Below are 23,288 nucleotides of genomic sequence, written 5' to 3' on the forward strand. Positions count from 1 at the left end.
ACGTCATTTATGGACGGCCCCTTGACAAGGAGACCGCGTTGTCCCATTACTTTGACTCGCCACACACTGACTTACGCGGTGCAGTGCAGTCACTGCGGCTACGTCGATTACGCAACCTCGAGTTGACTAACGAGTTGTGGGACCAATGTGAATGATGCACGGCCACACCCAGCAAACATCCTCCCGTTCTCGCCCTGCGACACAAAGACGCTGTCGTGGTGGTTAGCGAGCACCTATTATTATGAAGGTGTCTCTCGCACACACAGCCTAGCGAGCGGGTTGCCACGGCTGCGTTTGATTTGACAACACACACACACACGCGCACAGCTGCTGCTGCTGCTGTTGTTGGCGTAGAGAGTTAGCAATGTTTGTGGTGCCGTGAACGTGAGCCGAATGCTTCGAAGGTAAGTTCGGGAGTTTGTAGTGTGTCTCTCGTCCAGCAGTGGATTGACAAAACAGAGTTGCACGCGAACACGGATAATGTTGGTGGAGCGGTGTGCGAGACGTTGATTGCCTCGCTTTGTATGCAGAAGGGCGTGGGTTCGATCCAGTGCAGGATTAAGCTCATGCGGGGCCTGTAGCATATGTTATGAAGGGGACATAAATAAATAAGTAATATTAAAAAAAACTTCTTTTAAAACACGCTTTAATGAAATGTACCGTACGAGTAATGGCAGAACTCCACGACTCCAGGAAGTGGCCCCGAGGCTTGCCATAACGTAAGGGGATGTGTCCAATTACAGCCAACGTCAGTTGAGCGTGGACAATTAGACCCAAGCCGAAACGTAACATATAAAAATATTTTTAATTTTTTTTATGATAGAATATAGTATTGTCATCAGTATGACATACGTATACCAAACTCTTTGGTTCTTTCCGTAAAGTCACGTAGGTATAAAATAAAATAGATCACGACGTTTCGGGCGTAACACAAGCGTCCGTCATCAGGTGGGAAAGCATGGTCTGCTGCTGATGAAGACTGTTTTAAAGGGTTTTAAATGGGTGTAGCTTAAGGGTCATAAAGAAGTGGCCAGGGCTAGTGATGTTAATGTGAGAGATTAGCATGATGTTAATGTGAGGGATTAGCATGATGTTAATGTGAGAGATTAGAGGGCACGGAAGTGGCTATGTTAATGTGAGAGATTAGCATGATGTTAATGTGAGAAATTAGAGGGCATGGAAGTGGCTATGTTAATGTGAGAGATTAGCATGATGTTAATGTGAGAAATTAGAGGGCATGGAAGTGGCTATGTTAATGCGAGAGATTAGCATGATGTTAATGTGAGAAATTAGAGGGCATGGAAGTGGCTATGTTAATGCGAGAGATTAGCATGATGTTAATGTGAGAAATTAGAGGGCATGGAAGTGGCTATGTTAATGCGAGAGATTAGCATGATGTTAATGTGAGAAATTAGAGGGCATGGAAGTGGCTATGTTAATGTGAGAGATTAGCATGATGTTAATGTGAGAAATTAGAGGGCATGGAAGTGGCTATGTTAATGCGAGAGATTAGCATGATGTTAATGTGAGAAATTAGAGGGCATGGAAGTGGCTATGTTAATGCGAGAGATTAGCATGATGTTAATGTGAGAAATTAGAGGGCATGGAAGTGGCTATGTTAATGCGAGAGATTAGCATGATGTTAACGTGAGAAATTAGAGGGCATGGAAGTGGCTATGTTAATGTGAGAGATTAGCATGATGTTAATGTGAGAAATTAGAGGGCATGGAAGTGGCTATGTTAATGCGAGAGATTAGCATGATGTTAACGTGAGAAATTAGAGGGCACGGAAGTGGCTATGTTAATGTGAGAGATTAGCATGATGTTAACGTGAGAAATTAGAGGGCATGGAAGTGGATATGTTAATGTGAGGGATTAGCATGATATTAATGTGAGAAATTAGAGGGCACGGAAGTGGCTATGTTAATGTGAGGGATTAGCATGATGTTAATGTGAGAAATTGGCATGTAACTGTAGAAAAGAAAGAGAGCGGCCTCCTCGACGAGGGAGTGCAACCCAACGGGTGCAATCCAAAGGGCCTGTGAGCATGAGAGATTCTAAGAGAGAGGCATAGAGAGAGAGAGACACAGAGAGTCGAATTAACAGCTGACATGAGCAGGTTGGATGGAAACATCACAGTCAGTTAAGACTTTACCTGGTTAATAACGTCCTTCCAGGCTTCCAACGATTGTTCAGTTTGTACCCATCCTCTCGGTTTTCTGTCAATAAAGATGCTGAAACACCAAATAGATACCTTTTACAAGGCGTTGAGTCTGCATTAACTTGCTCTGATAATTATCATACTGAAAATGGCATTGTCTCTGAAACTGATTTGCCTACACAATACCAAAGAGACGGTCTTCTTCATGGTCCAGTCTCATGAGTGTCAGACGAGAGAACAACGCCAAAAGGCGAACAGTAACAAAGACAATGACTTTCCCATGTTATTATGACCTTTGGGCTCTGTAGTATTGCTATTTCCTAATTTGGTGCATGGCGCACACTGTATTTAGTTTTAGATTTGAAGCTTTCGTGACTGCAATGATTCATATTCTTAGGTTTTTTCGGTAAAGTCACGTAGGTAAAAACATTAAAAAGTAAAATGTGTTGCCTCCGAAACGTCGTGATTTTTATTTTATTTTACTTTTTAATGTTTTTACCTACGTGACTTTACCGAAAAAACCTAAGAATATGTATTTAGTTTGTTTTCCTTCCCCCACATTTTCGATTAGCCGCCGTGGGCTACGTACGGTGCGAAATAAGTTCAACATGCATACGAGTCAATTTGGGAAATCCAATTTTCCCCTCTAATTTTTAATTACCATTTCGTTTTGTGCTCTTTCTCCTTCGCCGCCGTTGGCTTCACCAGCCTCAGTCGGCTTTTTTCAAACCGCGGGCGGACAGACAGACGACAGCACCGTTTTCCCTCCACGTGGAGCTCGGCAAGCCACGGGGATGGAGGAGAGATACGTCGCCTCGATGGTTCTGAGCGGCGTTGGTGATGCTCTGGGCTACCGCTCCGGCTCGTGGGAGTTCTGCCACAGCGGCGAAAAAATCGCGGAGGAGCTTGCCGCCTTGGGCGGGCTGGCCAGCCTGCACCTCACCCCTTCCGGCAGGTGGCCCGTGAGCGATGACACGGTCATGCACCTGGCCACGGCGGAGGCGCTGGTGAACGCGTCCGCGAGGGCCGATGCCGTGGGCCCCGATGGACCGCTGTACCCGGAGATCGCGCGGTGCTACAAGGCGTGCATGAGTGACATGAATGGACGGGCGCCAGGTACCTTGAATTAAAAAAAAAAATAAAGATATATTTATATTTTTTTAATGTATTTCCCCAATTCCATCGCAATATCTTTCACGCTAACTAACGACCGTGATGCCACGTGCGAGACGTACGCGTGCGGACGTATACAGCGGCACATCAAGGACGGCAGTGACATCGACACGATGCTTGTTGCCAGGCTACAAGCGCTTTGAGGACACTGGAAGTGTTATTGAATCTCAACACATTTGTCAATAACACTGTGGCCTTTAAACAGACAGGCAATACGGTGTTACGTAATAGGTGACGATTGGGGTAATGGACCTTCTTCAACGCACATACATCAAGGGTCATTGCCACGTAACTTCGCGTTTAATAAAAAAAATATCCTTTGAAGGCCATGGTTTTGTTGATATGCATGTCGAATTTTGTCGTTAATTTCGCTTGTGCACCACTGATCATTTAATTGTAAAGTGTCGAAGGCGAGCTAGTAGGAGGTAACGAGACAGTTACCCGGGTGGTGTGGTTTGGCTGAGATAGCGATTACACGACCACAAAAGACAAAGATCCCCCATATAGCCTGAACAGACTGTTGGGGCAAGTGCTGTTAGCGAGCACCTATGAAGGCCGGCAACAGTACACGAGGGGGTGGGTGGCCAGCACCACGCCTGGCCGCCTTTACCTCCCAAGTGGCGATATTTACACACCGCACCAGGTACTCATTTGAGGCTGAGTCGACCTAGGAGGGGAGGCCCAGGACCGGTTCAAACACAGACGCGACTCTTATCGGTCGTGAGCGGAAATCGAACTCGGCTCGCCGGGTTCATAGCGCGCCGCGCTAGCCATTGTGCCACCGCTCCCCACGACCCCACGACCGCACGCACGCACACGCAGGTCTCACGTGCATGTCGGGAGCCCGATCGCTGCGGCCGTCCGTACGGCTGGGCTGGACGACGCCGTTCAACCCGCACGGCGGCGGCTGCGGCGCCGCGATGCGCTCCATGTGCGTGGGGCTGCGCTACCCGTCGCCGCGCCGCCTCGCCGAGCTGGTGGCCGTGAGCGTCGAGTGCGGCCGCATGACCCACCACCACCCCACGGGCTACCTCGGGTCGCTCGCGTCGGCGCTGTTCGCCGCGTACGCCGTGGCGGGCAAGCCGGCGCGCGAGTGGGGCGCCGGGCTCATGGCCACGCTGCCGTTGGCGGCTCAGTACGTGCGCGACGCCGGCCGGGACGTTGACGAGAACCTCGCCGCGTGGTGAGTGGGAAATTCATCGCGCGACAGCTAAACGCGTGGCATCTTGCGACAGCATTTGCGTAAACCGCTCTTGCTGCCATGCACCGGTGTCTCGAGTGATTTTTTGATCCACGGATCACAGGGTGGGGGGGGGGGGCGACCACAGGCGTAGCGCCTTTCCTTTCAGGGTCGCACTCCACTTCGGCATAGGCTAAGAGTAGCGCGTTCACCGCTTATTGCAGAGTTGTTCTTCCCTGTTTTTGTTGCCCTTTTTGTGACCCTTCTCCCACACTTCCGATTATCATGGTTGGCTATGTATGGTGCGAAAGAAGTTCAACATACCACTACCACTCACCGCTCATCACCACCAATGATCACCACCAGCACCACTGGCCTCCCACTCGTCACCTCCACTCGCCACTCATCGCCAACATTCGCCACCACCGCCACGACTCACCCGCTCCTCTTCTCATTCCAGGAGCTACTTCGAGGACAGCTGGCGCCGATACCTGGACATCCGCGGAATCTCCGACGGCGCGAGCGAGCCCTCGTTCCCGGCCGCTCACGGCACCGTGGCGGGGCGCGACGCCTTCTACAAAACGCTGAGCCACAGCGGCTGGGCCGGCGCCAGCGGGCACGACTCTACCATGGTGGCGTACGACGCCGTGCTCGCCGCCGGCGACTCGTGGAGCGAGCTGTGCGAGCGCGGCGCCCTGCACGGCGGGGACAGCGACTCGACCGGCGCCATCGCGGCCTGCTGGTGGGGTGCGGTGTACGGTCTCGCTGGCGTCCCCGCGGGACACCACCAGCAGCTGGAATACCGCAGCAGGCTGGAGATGGCCGGGCGCAAGCTCTTCAAGCTCGCCAACAAAGATTGCGGCGATTCGGGGGTGGGAGTGTGAAGCGGTGGTGGTCGGTTGGTGGTTTGGTGGTGGTCACTCCGTACGATTCCTGAAAGTGAGATTTCCCCTTCGTTCACCGCTGATTTACATCGCAAACTCGAAGGGGAAATTTCACTCGAGATATTTTGCGCGTCTGACTTTAATGGCGACCCGGAAAATATTGTACAGTGAACCTTGCACACCGCAACCAATATTATTATAATAGTACTACCTTTTTTGCCCGTTCAAGGACGGATGTATATTGCAGTAAATCTAATGAAAGGGGCGGCCTCTTTTTCAGTGACGTCACTGCACGGATGTAGCACTGTGCTGCGTAGATTATTTTTTACCGTTGCTTTCTGTAAAGAAACATCATATTTGAAGCGACTTTGGTATAACAATAATTCAGCTCGACCTGCTGCGTTCGTGTAAAAATCCACCCTCTCATGAATATTAAGGAGGGGGGGGGGGTGGCCCTCACGTGGAGTGACGTCACCCGGGGGGGTGGGCCTCATGTGGAGTGACGTCACGCACGGGACGGACAGACATTTCTGGGTGATTATAATTATCGTAGGTAATCGATAATTTGGTACATTTCCAATTCATCGCTTGTTGCAGAGTACCGCGGTTCGAATCTATCGGCCATCGCGGTTATGTCTGTAGGTATATTAATTGTAAATCAGTGAGCATGTTGATTGTTTACTTGCCGTGGGAGATTGGTGGAGGGTGGGGGAGGGGCGGTGTGTCATGTTTAACGCTGAAAATAAAAGTGCAGCCTTGCATACAGTTGTGTATGTGTGTCTGGTGGTGGCTCAGCAGTAGCGTGCTGCGCTATGAATCTGGCGAACCGAGTTCGATTCCCTCTTACGGCCAACACCAATGACGATTATCTGAACCGGTCCCGGTCCTGGACCTCCCCTAGGCCGACTCAGCCTCAAATGTTTACCTGGTGCGATGTGTACCCATTGCCACTCGGGAGACAAAGGCTGACAGGCGTGGTGCTAGCCACCCACCCCTCGTGTGCAGTGCCAGCCTTTATAGGTGCTCGCTCATAACACTTGCCCCAATAAAAGTCTATAAGGCTATATGGGGGATCTTTATTTGTATTGGACCATACCATGCCACTCAATGCGTCACCTCAGTCAAATGTCGGTGGATTGACCATCCACTCGATCATCCACTCAAACGACTAACCGAGTGTTTTCGTGATGATCAGTTTCCCGAATACTTAATAGTTGTTGCTCGAGTATAATTCAGCCGCATGAAGAATGAATAACCCAAGTGTGAAGGGGGAGGGAAGGCGTTTATTATGGTGCTGAAGTGGACACTGGGAAGCCAAAACATCCTCATTGGCAAGGTGCCCCACGCGGATCATCGATCGAAAAGATACTTTAATGGCTCTCTTTAAAACTAACATTCTTTTGAACATCGTGTGTTGTTGTGTCTAAAATGTATTATTGTGATGAACAAAATAGTTCATCACAAAATAGTTTTGAAGCATATTTTTAAGGTGGGGCACCATCTCAACGCCCCACAAGAGACCAGCCGGCGTAGCTCAACTGGGGTAATGCATAGCAACCATCGCAGTCGATTTCAAAAAGGTTGCAGAACCCTCCTGCGAATGGGCCATGAGACTCAGTTAAAAGTTCAAAGTTCATTTATTAGGTACGGGGCGACGTCATCGGCGTGAAACTATCAGTTATTTTGTTTTGATTTCACTAAAAAAAATCTTCCCAAGACGAAGAGCGCTATAACGAATCAGCGCTATACCCGGTCGCGCTAAGCGAGGTCTGCCTGGCGTCCTAACAGGGGCTGGCACGATGCTAACGGCGTGACGTCATCGGCGTGTAACCAATCCACGTTCCGGGGCCCCCGCGTGGGGGTGGGGTGGAGCGCCCCCCTCCCTCCCATCGTCCCCGCCCCGCCCCGCGCCACCTACGTCATCACCGACGTCATCGTCACCCACAACCACCTCCATCGCCGTCACCGCCGTTTCGTTTTTTTTTATATTTCACCAATTCGCGATGATGTGCGGCGGCTTCACGTGCTCGAAGAACGCGCTGTGCGCGCTCAACGTCATCTACATCGTGAGTTGGGCGCCGCTCTGCGAGTTTTTTTTATTTTTATTTTAAAAAATGTTTGGGGCGAAGGGCGCCCGTTAAGAACCTGGTGGGTGGCGGGTGACGTCACCGCGCTTTGTAATTCGCACTTCGCTTGGGCGCGACGGCGCGCACCCATTGGTCGCCGAGCCAGCGCGTGGTGCCCGAATGCGCGCGTCCCATTGGTCGGCGCGCCTGTGCGCTGTACGGTTTCCAACGGCGCGGCCTGCGCGCTTTAGGCCGGTGTTAAAGGGGCCGTTATTCGTCTGAACAAAAATAAAATAAACTTTAATAAATGTTTACACTAATTGTGACGCTCAATTAGTATCATTGGTGATGAGAGCTACGGGGTAGTGAGTAATGATAACCGATACATTGTTCACGGGGAGGTGTTCCTTTGTTATGGTTTAATAAAGCCAGCGGTGGGTTTCTCCCGTAAACAATCATAACTGTCACAATAATAATGATTATGTAACTCGAACGGTTGTAACAATCCTTGTGTCATGAACATAAATGCTCATTATATTGACCAACGAATGTAATGTCAAACGGCAAAGTGATTACCTGTACAAGTAAGTACAGTTCTTGAAGCGGAATCCGATGTCCAGTCGACACATGATGTCCTAATTTTGTAGCTTTCGTAACTGCAGGAATTATTCTTTGGTTCTTTCGGTTAAGTCACGTCTAAAGATAAAATAATAAATTAAATATAGTTTTCTAGTTAGATTTTTGTTGCTATTTCTTTTATGCCTGATGATGATTGCTTGTGTTGCAATCGAAACGTCGTAATATGCTATTATTTAATGTATTATTTTATCTTTAGACGTGACTTAACCGAAAGAACCAAAGAACATAATGTCCTGTTTACAGCCCTGAGACATTGTCTGAAATTCCACATTTCTATGGCAGAGGGGTGAATCTAACCACGTGACAAACGCTGCTGGCTTTCCCACAAAGTGGTGCCGAGTGTATCGACCCCGGAGGGATGATGGGCGGATATTCTTAATATTATTAATTTTGATGTTTTACCTACGTGACTTTACCGAAAAAACCTAAGAATATGAATCCTTGCAGTCACGAAAGCTTTAAATCTAGAATGATGGGCAGAGTCAACCCCCAGGCAGGATTTGAACTCTCAACCTTAAGATTGAGAGCAACGCATTCTTGCGACGTGGATCGTGCCTTGTTCCCACAATCAACATTTTATAATTAAACTTTGAACTTGTACAAAGTAATACGTTTTAGTAATACATTTTTAATATTGAAGGATTTGTGTCGGTACCCAAAAAGCTACTGTTCGGTAAACAATATACCATTTGAAAAAAAAAAAACTGGTCATCAGAACACATGTTTAAATGGAATTCCCATTAGGCCCCGTGGTGTGAAGGGCAGTCGCCAACCTTTATGAACTGTCCTCTCTTTATCCTATGACGTAGGGCAATTGCCCGAAATGTCGCCTATTGTTTTATTTTAAGGATCTGTTATTGACGAATATTATTTTGCAGGTATTTTTGTTGTGCTGCACTGCCAAGCGAGTATCACCAAATAATTTGTTTCATTTAATATATGATCATATTTACAAGGTTTTACATTTCCCCCTTTTAGACAGAGAGAATGCATGAATGCTTTCAACCCTTCTTTTAAAGCGGTAAAAAAAAAAAAACTTATTTACGCCCCATGAATTATTGCTGGAGCAACAGTTCCCGTATTGTGTCTGTACTTATCCACTGCTGATAACAGCCAACTGAGATACGGTCATTGACCAGGGTCCTTCTGGTGAGCGATTATATTTTTAAATAGGAGATGGCCCAGTTAGTTTGAGTTCTTTGGGTGACCACTGTTTCATAAGGTCCACTCAGAAACGTAGCTCTTTTTCAGAAACGGCCTGGCCACAAATGATAGCTCAACGAAGTGGCTTATCATGTGGAAATGTATAGCAGACGAATATTCGCTGGTCTCCAGGATGGCTAACATATGGCAGTACAGCAAGGTGTTTTTTTTACCTCTGCGAACCTCTGAGTTTTAGACCAAATACTTTCTATCTGGGCTTTCCAGAGCTCCCTCGAGTAGAGGCCCTTTTCCTAGCAGTAGCATTTCCAAGTATTTGCAGGGTTGCACCATTATCCTGTTTATAGATTCATACAAATATATGCAGTAAACCCTTGTCAATTGGATACATGGGGCTCTGGCCTTACCGAATTATTCAATATTCCGAATTACAGTATGTACAATGGTACTCCACAGTGCCTCCTGCCCCAATATAAAAATAATAATCCAAATTTGTTTTATGTAAAATATTTTCCACAAAAAGTAGCACCATCAGTAATCAGCACTGCAGGCGAAGGAGGAGGATGTGGTAGGTGCCAGAGGTTGTGGAGGGGGGCGTAATGCACTTAGTATTTAGGATGCACTGACTGACCTGAGGCACTATAAAGTCCAAAGCAACAGTTCTGCACTCACGCTCACCACGTGCGCAGCCACTAGACCGAGTTATTGTTTTAGTCGTGGCGCGCGGCGTTGCTCGACGTGTATGCCGAAATCGGACCATTCTGTACGGCAATTCGAATTACTAATACACGGTATATATATGCCGAACCGCAGCCGTGCCGAATTATCCCCAATTACGAATGATCAAATACCGAAATAATGAGGTTTTACTGAATATAGATTCACACGTTCTTAGGTCGGGCTAGTCAGCAAGCGGCTTTGCCTGTCTCCGTGTCGCGTTCAAATTTGTCGCAGATCGTGGGCCTGCTGCTCATGGCCATCGCAGGCTGGGGACTGGGCTACGGCGTGGTCAACACCATCTCGCTCATCGGCGGTGTGGTCGCCGTGGCCATCTTCCTCTTCCTCATCGCCATCGTAGGGCTCGTGGGAGCCATGAAGCACCATCAGGTGCTGCTCTTCTTCGTATCCTCCACTGTTGGCAGCGGGGTGTGCGGGACACGTGAAATGCCTGTGGGGCCCCCTTTGCCGCTGCCGTAGCCGATTTGTGCTGGGACCGTGCAAGAGCCAGGCCGACGTGGAATAAACTTTTCAACTAAACTATTTTCACGTGACCAGGTAAGGCCCACTGAGCTATACAGCTCTTTTTCAGAAACGACCTGGCCATAAATGATAGCCCAAACGAAGTGGTTTATCATCATGTGGAAATTTAAAGCAGCCAAATACTCTAAGCCAGTGGTTATTAACCTGGGGTGCACTCACCCCTTGGGGGTGTGAGATGCCCTTCCAGATTATTTTCGAAGGTAAATCATCGAAACACAAATTAAACACGGGCACGTGAGTACAACTACTTTGTTTCATCAAACCTACATTATAATTTTTTGAACGATTGAGAACCAAAGGGGGGTGCAAGGCTGCAGAAAAGGTTAAGAAGGCACTGCTTTAAGTGCATGTTTATAAATGTGGAGGGAAAACCCAGAAACCCGGATAAAAATCCACGTGACCACGGGGAGAACATGTAAACTCCAAATATACATTAGTTATGGTCAGAATCCAATCTCTGGCTTCCTGTATACCAGGCGAGGGAGTTAACAATCCGTCACAGTATACTGACTGATGACACCTGACCCCGCTAGCTCCTGAGACAGATTCAGATGCCAGCATATCACGGTTTAGTTCCGTCTCTGCACGGCACATAGCCGATGGAAAGTTGCCCGTACTGTGAGTAATCCCCCACTGTCTTGGCTCGGATGTGCCATTATTATTAAGGATCGTAGTTTGCAAAAAATAAATTCACGCCATTCGTAGTACGAGCTGGTACCAGTTTGCCCCGCCATTGTATTAGTATGTCAGTAATTTACCCTCCAATTGTATAACAACAAGATCCCTCAGATCCTCTGGTACCGGTCTTTTAGTCGTCCCCAAAGGTCAGGACCAAAACCTACGGAGAAGCGGCTTTTAGTGTTTACAGTCCTCGCCTGTGCAACAGCCAGCCAGGGTATCTGAGGGCTTCAGAATCATTAAGCACTTTTAAAATAAATATAAAACTTACTTTTTTAACTTGCTTTTAATTAGGATGTATTATTTGTATTATGTCTTCGCTAGAAATTTGTTACGTGATTTATTTTGCCTACAATTTCAGTTTTATTGTTCATGCACTTTGTATTGAATTTTTTTTTGCACGAATAGTGCTATAGAATATAGTTTGATTGATTTAGATATATTTTCGGTTGGTAAAATATGATGTTACCTTTATTTATTATATTAGCGAAAGATACATTTTCTGTAATATTTTGTTTTCAAAGAAACAAAACTATTAACTGTCGTAGTTTAGTGGTACACATGACTAAACGCTCCTTCATGGCTCCCGAGGGTCACGTGATTGCCAATGAAGCTGTGCAAGCCCAATTAGGCAATTGCTCCATAAAGCTTCGAATGTTTGAATTTTCTAGAATTTTTCACGTAAATTATTTATCTCCCGTTGCCTGCAACAACGCGTAGCACGTTTTCTACCAGACATAACAGTTTAATCGAGATTGCTTGTTGCTTTGTACGTCATGCCTCTTACAGCTTGGCACTAATGTCCTTTCTTTCAACCGCATTCCAAGTGGTATTTTCTTTAACAAGAGCGCTACGCAGTACATCGTCATCCTGTTTTTGCTGTTCATCGTACAATTCAGCGTGTCTTGCTCCTGCCTCGCCTTCAACAGTTCCCAGCAGGTACGGCCGGACACTCCACACCGTCTTCACACTTGAATAATTCGTAAAGTGGGATTTGGGATTTTTATTGGTGCCAAGGTGACGAGATGTTATATCCCTTGCCTGGTATACAGAAGGTCATGGGTTGAATCCCGACCCTGAAGCCTGCTGTATATTTGGAGTTTGCATGTCTCTCTCCCCGTGGTTGCGTGGATTTTTCTCCGGGTCCTCCGGTTTTCCTCTCCACATTTAGAAACATGGAGTATTTGGCCGCTGTAAATGTCCTCATGATAAGCCACTTTGTTGAGCTATAGTTTGCAGCCAGGTCGCTTCTGAAAAGAGCTATATTGCTCAGTGGGCCTTACCTGGTAAAATAAAAAAAAGTTAAATAGTAATTTGTAACGTGTACAATTTTTGTTTACTTTCCGGGAGAGAGAGGGAGAGAGGTGGAATCATTTAACTGGCCCCAACAGTTGCCCTGAGCTCTGTGGTCCTATATTTGCATGTTTGGCAAAATCCGTGATTGAGTGCACATTGAGTATCCGGAGAAAGCTCACGCGCGCACGAGCGAGGGGCGTAACACCCCATCCACCCCCCCCGTACATTAACGGTGTGAGAAAGTCGGGAGGTCGTCGTGTGTGGCTCTCTCGGTACAGTCGCGGAAATCGCGCACGCGTTTGGCCCCGCGCAGGAGACGTTGCTGAAGTATGGCTGGAAAAATCTGAGCAACAGAACGGTGGGCGACTTGGAGAAGAAGTTGGACTGCTGTGGGTTCTTTCAGCAGAAGCTCACGGAGTGCTTGGCGGTGAGCAATGTTATATCTCTCCCCAGCGACACACTGCCATAGTTACAGACTAACATGGAACTCATGTACATGACCCGTGTGTGCCAGTGGTAATATGATTCGCGTTTTTTTTTATTTTAGCCATTCTCTTTGGCTAGTCGGCAACAGTGTTAAGTAAAAAATTAGTCCACTAATTAAATGTTGGAGTTAGAGTCGTGGAATTCTATGTCCATCCCCCCAATATTGTTGAACTCAGGTACGTACTTTTATACACGAATGTAGTCACACGTCCTCAGACGAACAGACTTTGTTTTCCATGCTGAGATGGTGGGGATACATTCAGTTTCATAGCAAATTGCTGACTTATTCTATGAATAATCCATATTTTCTACAATTGTGCGCACCTGCAAAATTGACACTCGTGTGCTATGAGGTTATTTTTTAAAATATGAACTGCGAGATCTAAATTTGTGGAGTTGTCCTGGGCACTGTACACCGTGTACGCGATAGCCTTCCCGTGCAGGTGCTCGTGATGACGAGATGGTGACAAAGAACACACCGTGGGAGCTCCCTGCATGTATGTGCGAGTAAAGTAAAACCCCGGCTAGCCGGATTTTGCATTTAGCCAAAAAAGCTGGACCAATGCTGGCTAACTAAAATGCATTCTTTAATGTATTTTTAATACAATAACATATTCAATATTTTTGTTTACATAATATACTTTTGGTTGTGCTTTGGAATATGTTTTGTCACCTACCATGTGTCATAAAATGCATGAGAACATCTTGGATTTTGTGTAGTGTGTAAAATACGTAATTCAAGTGTATTAAATGTACGTTAGTGGTGGGAGAGGGTCGTGGAGGATGGCGGGGAGGGGGCGAATAGGGGATGGGCAAGAGGGGCAATATGGGACGTGGTGGGGGATATGGGATAGTGGGAAGGGATGATGGGGGAGGGCAGAGGGGGATGCGAGATGGTTGGGAGGGGGCGATAGAGGAGGACTGTGAAGTGATGGGTAAGGGTCATAGGGGAGGTCTGAGGTGGATGGAGGGGGGGGTGATGCAGGTACCTCCAGATATAATTTCTGTATTGGGCATGATACACTACTCACACTACTATGTGTATAACCTGGTACTGTACACAGTATACAGAGTTTTCTGTAGATATTTTTGTAGGTTAATATTCAATGCAAATCGGAGGGTTGCCAGATTTTTTGCCTAGTCAGACCGGGTACTCCCCCCCCCCCCTCCCCAATTAATAGGGCTAGCCGGGTTTTTGACTGATATACACCTGTTTGTGGCCATCCCCGCAGGCTTGCCAGGAGAAACAGTCTTGTAGCAACTGCGGCACGCTGATGTTGAATCACGCCAAGGAGGCCCTGCAGATCTGCGGAGGAGTCGGGCTCTTCTTCAGCTTTACGGAGGCGAGTCAACCTGGGTCACTCACTCAACCCCACTGGTAGAGCCGGATTAGCCCATGGGTTAAGCGACGGCTTAAAAAGTGCTAAGAAGTGTTAGGAAAAAGGGAGAATGCCAGATATGTTACCTGTTTTATATATATGTGTGTTGTTTTATTTTTAGGTACTTATTTATGAATTTGTTGAGTTATCTGTGGGGAAAAAAAATATATAATTGCCCTGTGTCAGGATGGTTCACCAAATGGGAAACGGCCACTGGTAGTGTGTTGTCATAATCGTCTCTGTCACCATTGTCATCATCGTAAGCATCGTCATTTTTTTCATCATCATCATGGTAATAGAGCAGCAGATGACCTTTATATAATGGTTCCAAGGGCAGCTGTGCATCTAACATTGATGAATATCCAAGGACTGGTGAATGACAGACCAGGACTGAAACTGCTCATGTTTTCAATTGTTGTTATCCTCACGCGCAGCGTCTGATGCCAGCACTTTTATTTTCAGAATGATCGTAAATGTAATTGTCGGGTCTTTGAGGTCCGGCTAGTTGGAGTTGATCTGCCTTTGTAACGCTTTCCAACTTGGGTTAAAATAATTTTTGATTAGTTCCTGTCCATATGGGCATCTGTCGGTCCAGCCTTCTTTCTATAATGGGGGGTGGCACTATAACTCTTGTAAAGATGATCTATTGTGATCCAACCTGCAGTCTAAAGTTGTGTTGCTATTAGGGACTTAGCCTGTTGAAAACCAGCCAGATTGATCATTGATCAAAAGGATACCCAAACCTTGGAGACACAAACCACACAAACCAAGAGGACTATTGGAAATACGTGCAAACGGATTTTGCTCTGAGAGCTACCCATCAGATTCATGTTTCCGAAGACAAACGTGTGTTGGAAAGCATGAGGTTTTTTGGGTTAGATCGCGTAAATATAAATGTGTCGTTCAACCCGCCACCACCCAACAGCCCATTAGTAAGGTTTGTCACGTAAACAGAACATGCCAATTCGTTACTAGTTCAGCACATCTAGCACTCAGCCTACATGTTAAAGTGGCTCACGATCCACGCGCGAGCATGATTTTTCACCAACTTGTCTTTAAGTGTTTGGAATTGTTTTTCGACCAGCCACTTGAAGATACCCGTGGTGCGATTGCGTAACCTGCTTCCGCGTGTCCTGTCCGTGTGTGCGCGCTGTCGCTCCGGCAGATCGTGGGAGTGTGGCTGGCGGCGCGCTTCCGCAACCAGAAGGATCCTCGCGCCAACCCGAGCGCCTTCCTCTAGGGCAGGGCCCTGGATGCTGTGCGATTGCGGGCCCGGGTTTTGACGGTCGACTAAGCAGCGTGTGTCACCGTGAGTGTGGGAGCCATAATGTGTGCGTGCGTGCGTGCGGGCGTGTGTGCGAGGTATGTATATGTACGTTGGGCTTCTTTCGCACCGTATGTAGCCAACCGTTCTAATCGGAGGTGCGGGGGGAAGGACAACAAACCGAAAAACTAAAAGCAGTTCGAAAGAAGTTCGTTTTCAAACTGGTGGAGAATGATCGAGCATTGGTGTGGTTATTATTCGTCGCTTGCAACGTTCGAACGTCACTCCGGCCCGCCTCCCCCTCTCTTCCCCCCCCCACCCCGCCCCCCACCTCGCCCCCCACCCTACTTCCCATCCGTCCATTTATCTCTCCAATATTCGCGTGGAGAAAAAAGTAAAAAAAAAAACCCCGTAGAGATATTCTTTCCAACGCACAAGCACGAGAAGCTGAAACGCGTCGTGTTGGTGAGAGGTGTAACGCACCGCGTGAATTTCCCCCGCATCACCTTTGCTGTCTGCCTATAATGCTGCCTACACACCACTGTACTTTTTGTAAATCCGACACGGCCGCAAGTGATTGCACCGAGGGTACGCTCGTGTTGTGTGGTTTCTTTTTTTAGGATATTCGTAGTGGTTAAACAGGGTGTCCGTGAAGGTGTAGTGCATTTAAAAAAAGAGTTGTAATGACAGCAGGTTTGTCTAGGTCATTAAAACCCAAACAAAGACAAAGATACCCCGTATAGCCTTCACAGACTGTTGGGGCAAGTGCTGTTAGCGAGCAGCACCTATGGAGGCCGGCACGGCACACGAGGGGCTGGGTGGCCGGTACCACCCCCGTCTGCCTTTGTCTCCTGAATTGGCGATGTTTACACACCGCACCAGGTACTCATTTGAGGCCGAGTCAACCTCGGGGAGGTCCACGTCTGGTTCAAATAATGGTCACACACACGCAGCATTGTGAAAATCCCATCACACGGGTCTCTCACCTCATCCCCCACGTGTTTACCATGACGTTGGCAACACACTTGGTATCGAGATTTCAGAGAATTCCAGGTGTTGGAGAGTATCCCGGCTGTGTGATTGTTACAAATACTTCTGTTACCGTTTTAAAGTCACACGAGCATTATAATTTAACAAGAAAATTGTACGAGGAATATGTTCGCGGTATTTTAACTACGGCGTTCAAACTGCCGTCTGTAGTTTATTAATATCTTGATGAGCAACCCTGCGTGAGACATTGTCAACATCCTGTCATTCGAGGCTTGCTGGATGTCGCTGGTGTAATTCGTCACCCACTTGCTTTCTTTCCAACTGCTCAGTTACCCAGTGGTGATGTCTGTACCTGGAAGGAGAAGCTGTGTTGTTTTAATTTGTAATTCTGTTGCACCTGAGAGCAGTTCTGTGATATCTCCTTCCACGGGGCGTGTTCTCGAATATGGGGTGATGCACCGGTTTTGCCGGAGTCACGGATTGGCTCTTCGTGGCACTTTGAATAAAACAAAAGACAAAAAAAAAACCTCGTACCATTTATATCGAGATGAATTCTGATTGTGTGATTGTGCGGTCATGTATTCAGAAATCAGAATATGTATTTATACTGGAGGAATCCGATGCGCTATGAAGCCTTTTTTCACAGATATCCAGTAGTATTGATCTGGTGTTCCTTTGGAATACTTATGGTTACATAGCAAGTCGTATTAAGCGTTGTGCACATTCATACGGCTCTTCAAACTTCAGCCGTACATTTCCACGTTGGGTAGTCGAGCAGGTCAGTTTGAAGGTAACGGTGCGATAATTGATTTGTGGGTGCAAGGCTTAACTTCGCCACGGCACGTACGCTGAGCGGTTATTCAGGCGCTGTTTCTGCTGCGATGTATCCGTAACGTGGCAGATTTGTAAAGATCGCTGTCGAGGGAAAGGGAGAAAACAAGTAACACTTTGATAATGCTGCGAGGGATTGACACCGGCGTCTGTTATCGCCGCTGATTTAAGGGAAAGAATGAAATGTTTTAATAATCAGGGCCATGTAGAAGGATGTCTGTCCGTGGGGCTTCGTGCGTGCGTGCGTGCCCTTGTGTAGGACAGGGTGACACGACCGAGTGGAAACACGTTTGCTGGAGATGTTTGCGGTTCGAGGCTGATGGCCGCCCTGGTTAATGCTGCGGGTGTATTAACCATAAATGATAATAATTATTTTAAACTCATTTTTTTGGTTAAATTCGCACTAGGCCTCAAAGGGCTTTCCAGAACGCCTGTTTAGTTATGGAGAAAGCCTGTTGTAATAACAGGTCAGTTTTTAAGACGTGATTTAAACAGTGTAACAGACTCCGATACCCCCATGGACCCAGGAAGAGAATTCCACAATTGCGGAGAGCCTGGCTACACAAAGCTCCGTTTCCCACAGAACAAAGTCTGGTCTTTGGAATAATTAATAATGAGGAGACCACAATCAGCAGATCTAAGTTTCCGCAGTGGAATATCAAAGTTCACCAGATCGGTGAGATGTTTAGGAGCCAACTCATTCAAGGCCTTCAACCTAAGGAATAGATACTAGCCTGCCTCACAGTTAATGTTCAAAAGATCCCGCGGCGTTATTTTTGACATGGAGTAGGCCACGCGTGCCCGGGCCTTGCGATCCCAGTTTGCTCGAATTTTACTTGTTTGGGAAGAAAATCCACAACGGTTGCATCGTGCCCCCCCCCACCGCCCCCGGCAGGCTGGTGCTGCTTACAGCTTATGTCACGTAGGGAGGACTGCCAAGTTGGGTACCCCAACAAATGGACTGTTGCACGGCAATGGAATTAATTGTCGGGCTGAGATGTGATGCAAGCCACTGTACTCTTGAGATGCTGAGGTGTTTTAAGCGAGCGCCGCTGTAACATGCAAATACTTATCCTACGGTTCGCGGACAATTGTGGATGCGTCGAGGTCTCAGGATGCGAGTCTCCGATGCAAATTAAAAGTCGTAGCGGATGAATCTTGATTCAGTTACCATCGTTTAGTATTTTTTGTTCAGCGTAGTTAATAAAACAAAATATTTGCGTTTGGCCGCAATATGAAACCCTCGTTGACAGGGCCAATCGCTTCTTATCGTGAACGGTGTTGCGTTTTCAAAGTAGCGATGGTGTGTTCACTGAAAGTAATATATGTGAATTGTAAAACGGGAAAAAAACAATGAAATTTGGTATTTACAACCGATGTTTTTGTGCGCTGCTTTTTTCTTCCGCGAATGGGGCTCTGTGTGTTGTGACCGCGCGTAGAGAGGACTCTTAAGCAACGTCAAATCGACGTAGAAGCGGCACTTAATTTCTCGGTTGAGCTGTCATTTGTGATAGCCACGTCGCTTTTGAAAAACAAGCTATGTAGCTCAGTGGGACTTACCTGGTAAAATAAAATAAAACGTTGAATATGCTTGTTTGTGGAACGCTGCTTGGCTGCGTGACATCAACACCGTGCCGCGCAATGTTGTTTTACTTCACGGACATTTGTGCCATCGTCATCATCATGTGCATGCCCCTCGGGACGTAGCAGTCCCCACAAGCCACCAACCAGGCAGAGCTACATTTTTTTAAAGGCTTCAATCAAGAGTTGGCAACCCCAACAATGTGTCCTGATATTCAAGAATCTTAATTTGTGTTTACATAGCGGTGAATGGTCGCGCCTTTAGTGACTACGGACGTGATCTGAACCCCTTTACGTGCAACATTTACATTGAAAAGCATCGATTTGCCACGATTCAGTGTATGTATTGCGAGCTTACGAGTTGATTAACCTGTGCACAATTTGCACAAACAGTGTTCTGCTTCACGTAAGAGGAACCCGGAGCATCTGGAGAACACCCACCGTGCATGCGATGGGATAACTCTTAGAGCAGTTGTTCTTCACCTGGGGTGCACGCACACCTTCGGGGTGCGAGACATGGCCACGTGTTTTTTGGAAGGTAAATCATGGAGAGAAATTAAGCAGGGGCATGTAAGTACAACTACTTTGTTTCATCAAACCCTTTGTATTGATAAAACCAAACTACGATGGAGAACCAAAGGGGGGGGGGTGCAAGGCTGGAGTTAAGGTGAAGAACCACTGTCTTAGAAGCTCCACTGTACAGACGGGTTTTGCGATCCCTCTTGCTGTACTGCCACCTAGGAACCCCAGCGGCTTCGGGAGTTTCACAGCAAACTGTCTCCGCACGTCCTGCCGCACCTCCGCCGCACCTCCGATTACACTGGTCAACAAAAAAACACATTTTTTTCTGGCCTGGGCTTTTGCAGCTGTTTTCATGGTGCTGATTCCAAATCTGATCTCAGATTTGCTCTATCGCATCTCATTTTTATGCTATCGGCATACCCCATTTTCATTGATTTTACCAGAAATTAACTCTGTTACTTATGATTGCAAGTTGTTGCGAGTCAGTGACTGCTTTAGTGTTAAATTATGGTGCTGTATTTTTAGGATAGTGTTTTTATAATATAATTTTATGTAGATATCCACATTTATTTAATATTTTTCTTGGAATACCTTATTCCAGAAAAAGTGTGTTGACCAGCGTTATCACGGTTGGCTACGCACGGTGCGAAAGAAGTTCCACATGCAGGCGAACGTGAAGCGAGAGCAGCCGTTGGAAATCGTTCATTCGTTCGCCGAGTACAAGGGGGTAGCTACGTCCTCTGCTACGGCTTCAGGTCTTTAACGTGGTCGCCCGACCCTCCACATCATCCGTGGCCTCCAGTGTGGGGGCCGACATCTACCCCACCGCCCTCGCTGGGCAGGTGGGGCACGAGGTTCCCTCCTTCCGCTCCATCCTCCACCGCGTCGGTCGGCTCCTGCCGGGCCCCCGCCGACCGAGTGATCGGGGCCCCCCTCTCTGAGGTGACACACGCCGTGCTGCTGGCTCACCGCCGCACGAAGTTAACCCGCACGAAGTTGACCCACACGCCCGCGTCCACCACAGCTAACTGCTAGGCGCAGCACACGCAGGTACGCGCACGGCGCACACACCTGCAGGCGATTACCTCGCCTGCGCGCCCTTGCCGCGGCTCCGCGTCCACTTCTCGCAGCGCGTTTCCCCACGCAGTCGCTCCACACACAAATCACCGACACCACACCGATGCTCTGTGCTCACTTTGATTCGCGGCGCAAATGCGCACCACCCGGGGGAATATGTTGCGAGAAGAACCTAGCCCTACTGCTAAGTGCCCAGTCACTCAAACGTCCTGCCATGTACCTCGAAGCTGTACTCGCGGCGTCGCACGGACGCTGTGAGAGTCGGAGGGAGAAGGACGAGAGAAAACTTCACCTATCACTGCCTCGTAGCAGCACTCGCTGGCATCACACGGATGCCGCGAGCGGCTCGAGGAGGCAGGACACCAGGGAGTGGCTCTTGGCGGCCCTAATGTTGAAGACAAGAGACCTGAATCGTCCCGGGCTTCTCTTCTAATCCCCCGAACTTCAAAAGCCCGGGGTGGCGTTGTACCACGTGGCCATTCGTGCGCCTACCTGTGGTTACCGCTCCCTGGTTACTGTGTCCTCCGTGGAGTGCTGCTGCTCCGACCACCCATTGCTCTCCCGTGCTCAATAATTCTGACCTCATGGTCTGCTCTTCTTGCCTAACATTCCACCCTCGGCTCCACCCGATGTCGTGAATGACTCATTGCGGCTGGCCCAGTGAACCTTTTTGCGCACATAAAATGTTAAGCCAACTCGGAGGCACCGCAATGTGACCTGTCCTGCGAGGTTCGGCCAATCTCCTGGCACCGGGAAACCGTGGGACTTTCCTCCTATAGGGGTCCTTCGGATTAAAACCCGTCGTGCCAGGCAATCCTCCGCCAGGACACCACGCGTGTGTAAAAAATAATAATAAATGAAATAAATCAACCAAATCAAGACGTTTCGGAGGCAACACAAGTCTCCGTCTTCAGGTGGGACCGTCACAGCTAAATTAAAGATAAGCCCCTCCCCCCTTAACTTGCATTTAAGATCTTGTCTCTTGGATTTCTCCTCACTTGATACAGTTCAACACACATAAACATACGTCATAGGCCGCTGCAGAGCTACGTTATGGGCAGCAGAGGGCGGTGCAGCAAAGTCCATTGCCTTGTTCCCCCGTGGCCTCACCACAGCTGTTGCTGCCCGCAAGACGCACTTGGCCGCATTCACCAAGACGCACTTGGAAGTCCTCATCCAGCAGTGGATTGATAAACAAAAATAGCTGCACGGGAACGTGAATATGGTGGTGCGGCGGTGGCTAGGAGATGTTAACTGCCTCGCTTGGTATGCAGGAGGTCGTGGGTTCGGTCCGACCCTGACGCCTGCTGCGGTATATTTGGAGTTTGCGTGTCTCTCTCTCTCTCATCATCATCACGGTGGCTAGGAGATGTTAACTACCTCGCCTGGTATGCAGGAGGTCGTGGGTTCGATCCCGACCCTGACGCCTGCTGCTGTATATTTGGAGTGTGCATGTCTCGCTCTCTCATCATCATCACGGTGGCTAGGAGATGTTAACTACCTCGCCTGGTATGCAGGAAGTCGTGGGATCGATCCCGACCCTGACGCCTGCTGCTGTATATTTGGAGTTTGCGTGTCTCTCTCTCTCATCACCATCACGGTGGCTAGGAGATGTTAACTACCTCGCCTGGTATACAGGAGGTAGTGGGTTCGATCCCGACCCTGATGCCTGCTGCTGTATATTTGGAGTTTGCGTGTCTCTCTCCCCGTGGTCACGTGTATTTCTCTCCCGGTCCTCCGGTTTTCCTCTCCACATTTAGAAGCAAGTCGACATCACGCTTTTAGAGTATTTGACTGCCATACATTTCCACGTGATACGCTACTTCATTGAGCTATCATTTGTGATGGTCAGGTTGCTTCTGAAAGAGAGCTACGGTATATAGTTCAGTGGGTACCTTACCTGGTAAAATTTAAATAGCAGTTCAGTTTTATTCGTACGTTTTGAGTGATTTGCTTACCTGTCCTGTACTTTCCACCCCTATCACGTGTTTGTATCGTTGTAACTTCCTGACCCGCCCTTAGTGGTGTGAATTTGTTTTAAGTCCGGATCCTCGTGATATTTGATATTTAAATAATAGCACACGGCCGAGCATTTCCCGGGACCTGGTGGTATGGCTGTAGTTCGGTCCCGATCAGAGAAGCCGCTGTGGCGATGCAAGAACAATCGGAGGTTCTGCCGATCGGCACTCGGCTCTCAGGCGAACAAAAATTAACCCGTAAAAACAAAGTTTTTTCACTAATAAATCCGTTATATGCTGGCCATCGGCTTTATGTTTCTTATCATCTGTTTTTCTTTAGTAGAATTGTCATTTTTATCACATTGGTATTTTAAATGAAATATGAAAAAAAAATTTTGGATTTTTTTTAACGGAAATAAATTGTTACGCACCAACGAGTCTGTGTGCAAAATGTCAGCTCGATTGGATCACGGGAAGTGGGTTAAAAAACGACCGAAAGATTTGCACGGTCGTAAGCGCGCAAGCAAGCAAGCAAGTGAACTTAATATAAAGGATTTTAAAAAACGACCGAAAGATTTGCACGGTCGTAAGCACGCAAGCAAGTGAACTTAATATAAAGGATTAAAAAAAACCCCAGTTGGGAGGATCCGGTGCAGTTATCGCGGAATCCACGATTCAGTTTTGTACTCATTTAAAGAAGCC

The 23,288-nt window shown here is 47.8% G+C and overlaps 2 protein-coding genes across 2 annotated transcripts; both read left to right on the forward strand.

Annotated features, from left to right (window-relative positions):
* Positions 1 to 6,129, forward strand: ADPRH (ADP-ribosylarginine hydrolase). Its single transcript, XM_061575091.1, has 4 exons — positions 1 to 404; positions 2,870 to 3,277; positions 4,157 to 4,517; positions 4,975 to 6,129. Exons 2-4 carry the CDS (start codon positions 2,956 to 2,958, stop codon positions 5,396 to 5,398), a joined length of 1,107 nt encoding a protein of 368 aa, XP_061431075.1. The 5' UTR covers positions 1 to 404; positions 2,870 to 2,955; the 3' UTR covers positions 5,399 to 6,129.
* A 1,181-nt stretch (positions 6,130 to 7,310) lies between these two features.
* On the forward strand, positions 7,311 to 18,983 carry LOC133357254 (tetraspanin-31-B-like). The gene is made up of 6 exons (XM_061575104.1): positions 7,311 to 7,464; positions 10,219 to 10,386; positions 12,061 to 12,141; positions 12,812 to 12,925; positions 14,217 to 14,327; positions 15,529 to 18,983. Exons 1-6 carry the CDS (start codon positions 7,402 to 7,404, stop codon positions 15,601 to 15,603), a joined length of 612 nt encoding a protein of 203 aa, XP_061431088.1. The 5' UTR covers positions 7,311 to 7,401; the 3' UTR covers positions 15,604 to 18,983.
* The last annotated feature ends 4,305 nt before the right edge of the window (positions 18,984 to 23,288 follow it).

This window comes from Lethenteron reissneri, chromosome 7 (assembly GCF_015708825.2).
Source record: "Lethenteron reissneri isolate LAM-NWPU_2019-01 chromosome 7, ASM1570882v1, whole genome shotgun sequence".
Classification (NCBI taxonomy): domain Eukaryota; kingdom Metazoa; phylum Chordata; class Hyperoartia; order Petromyzontiformes; family Petromyzontidae; genus Lethenteron; species Lethenteron reissneri.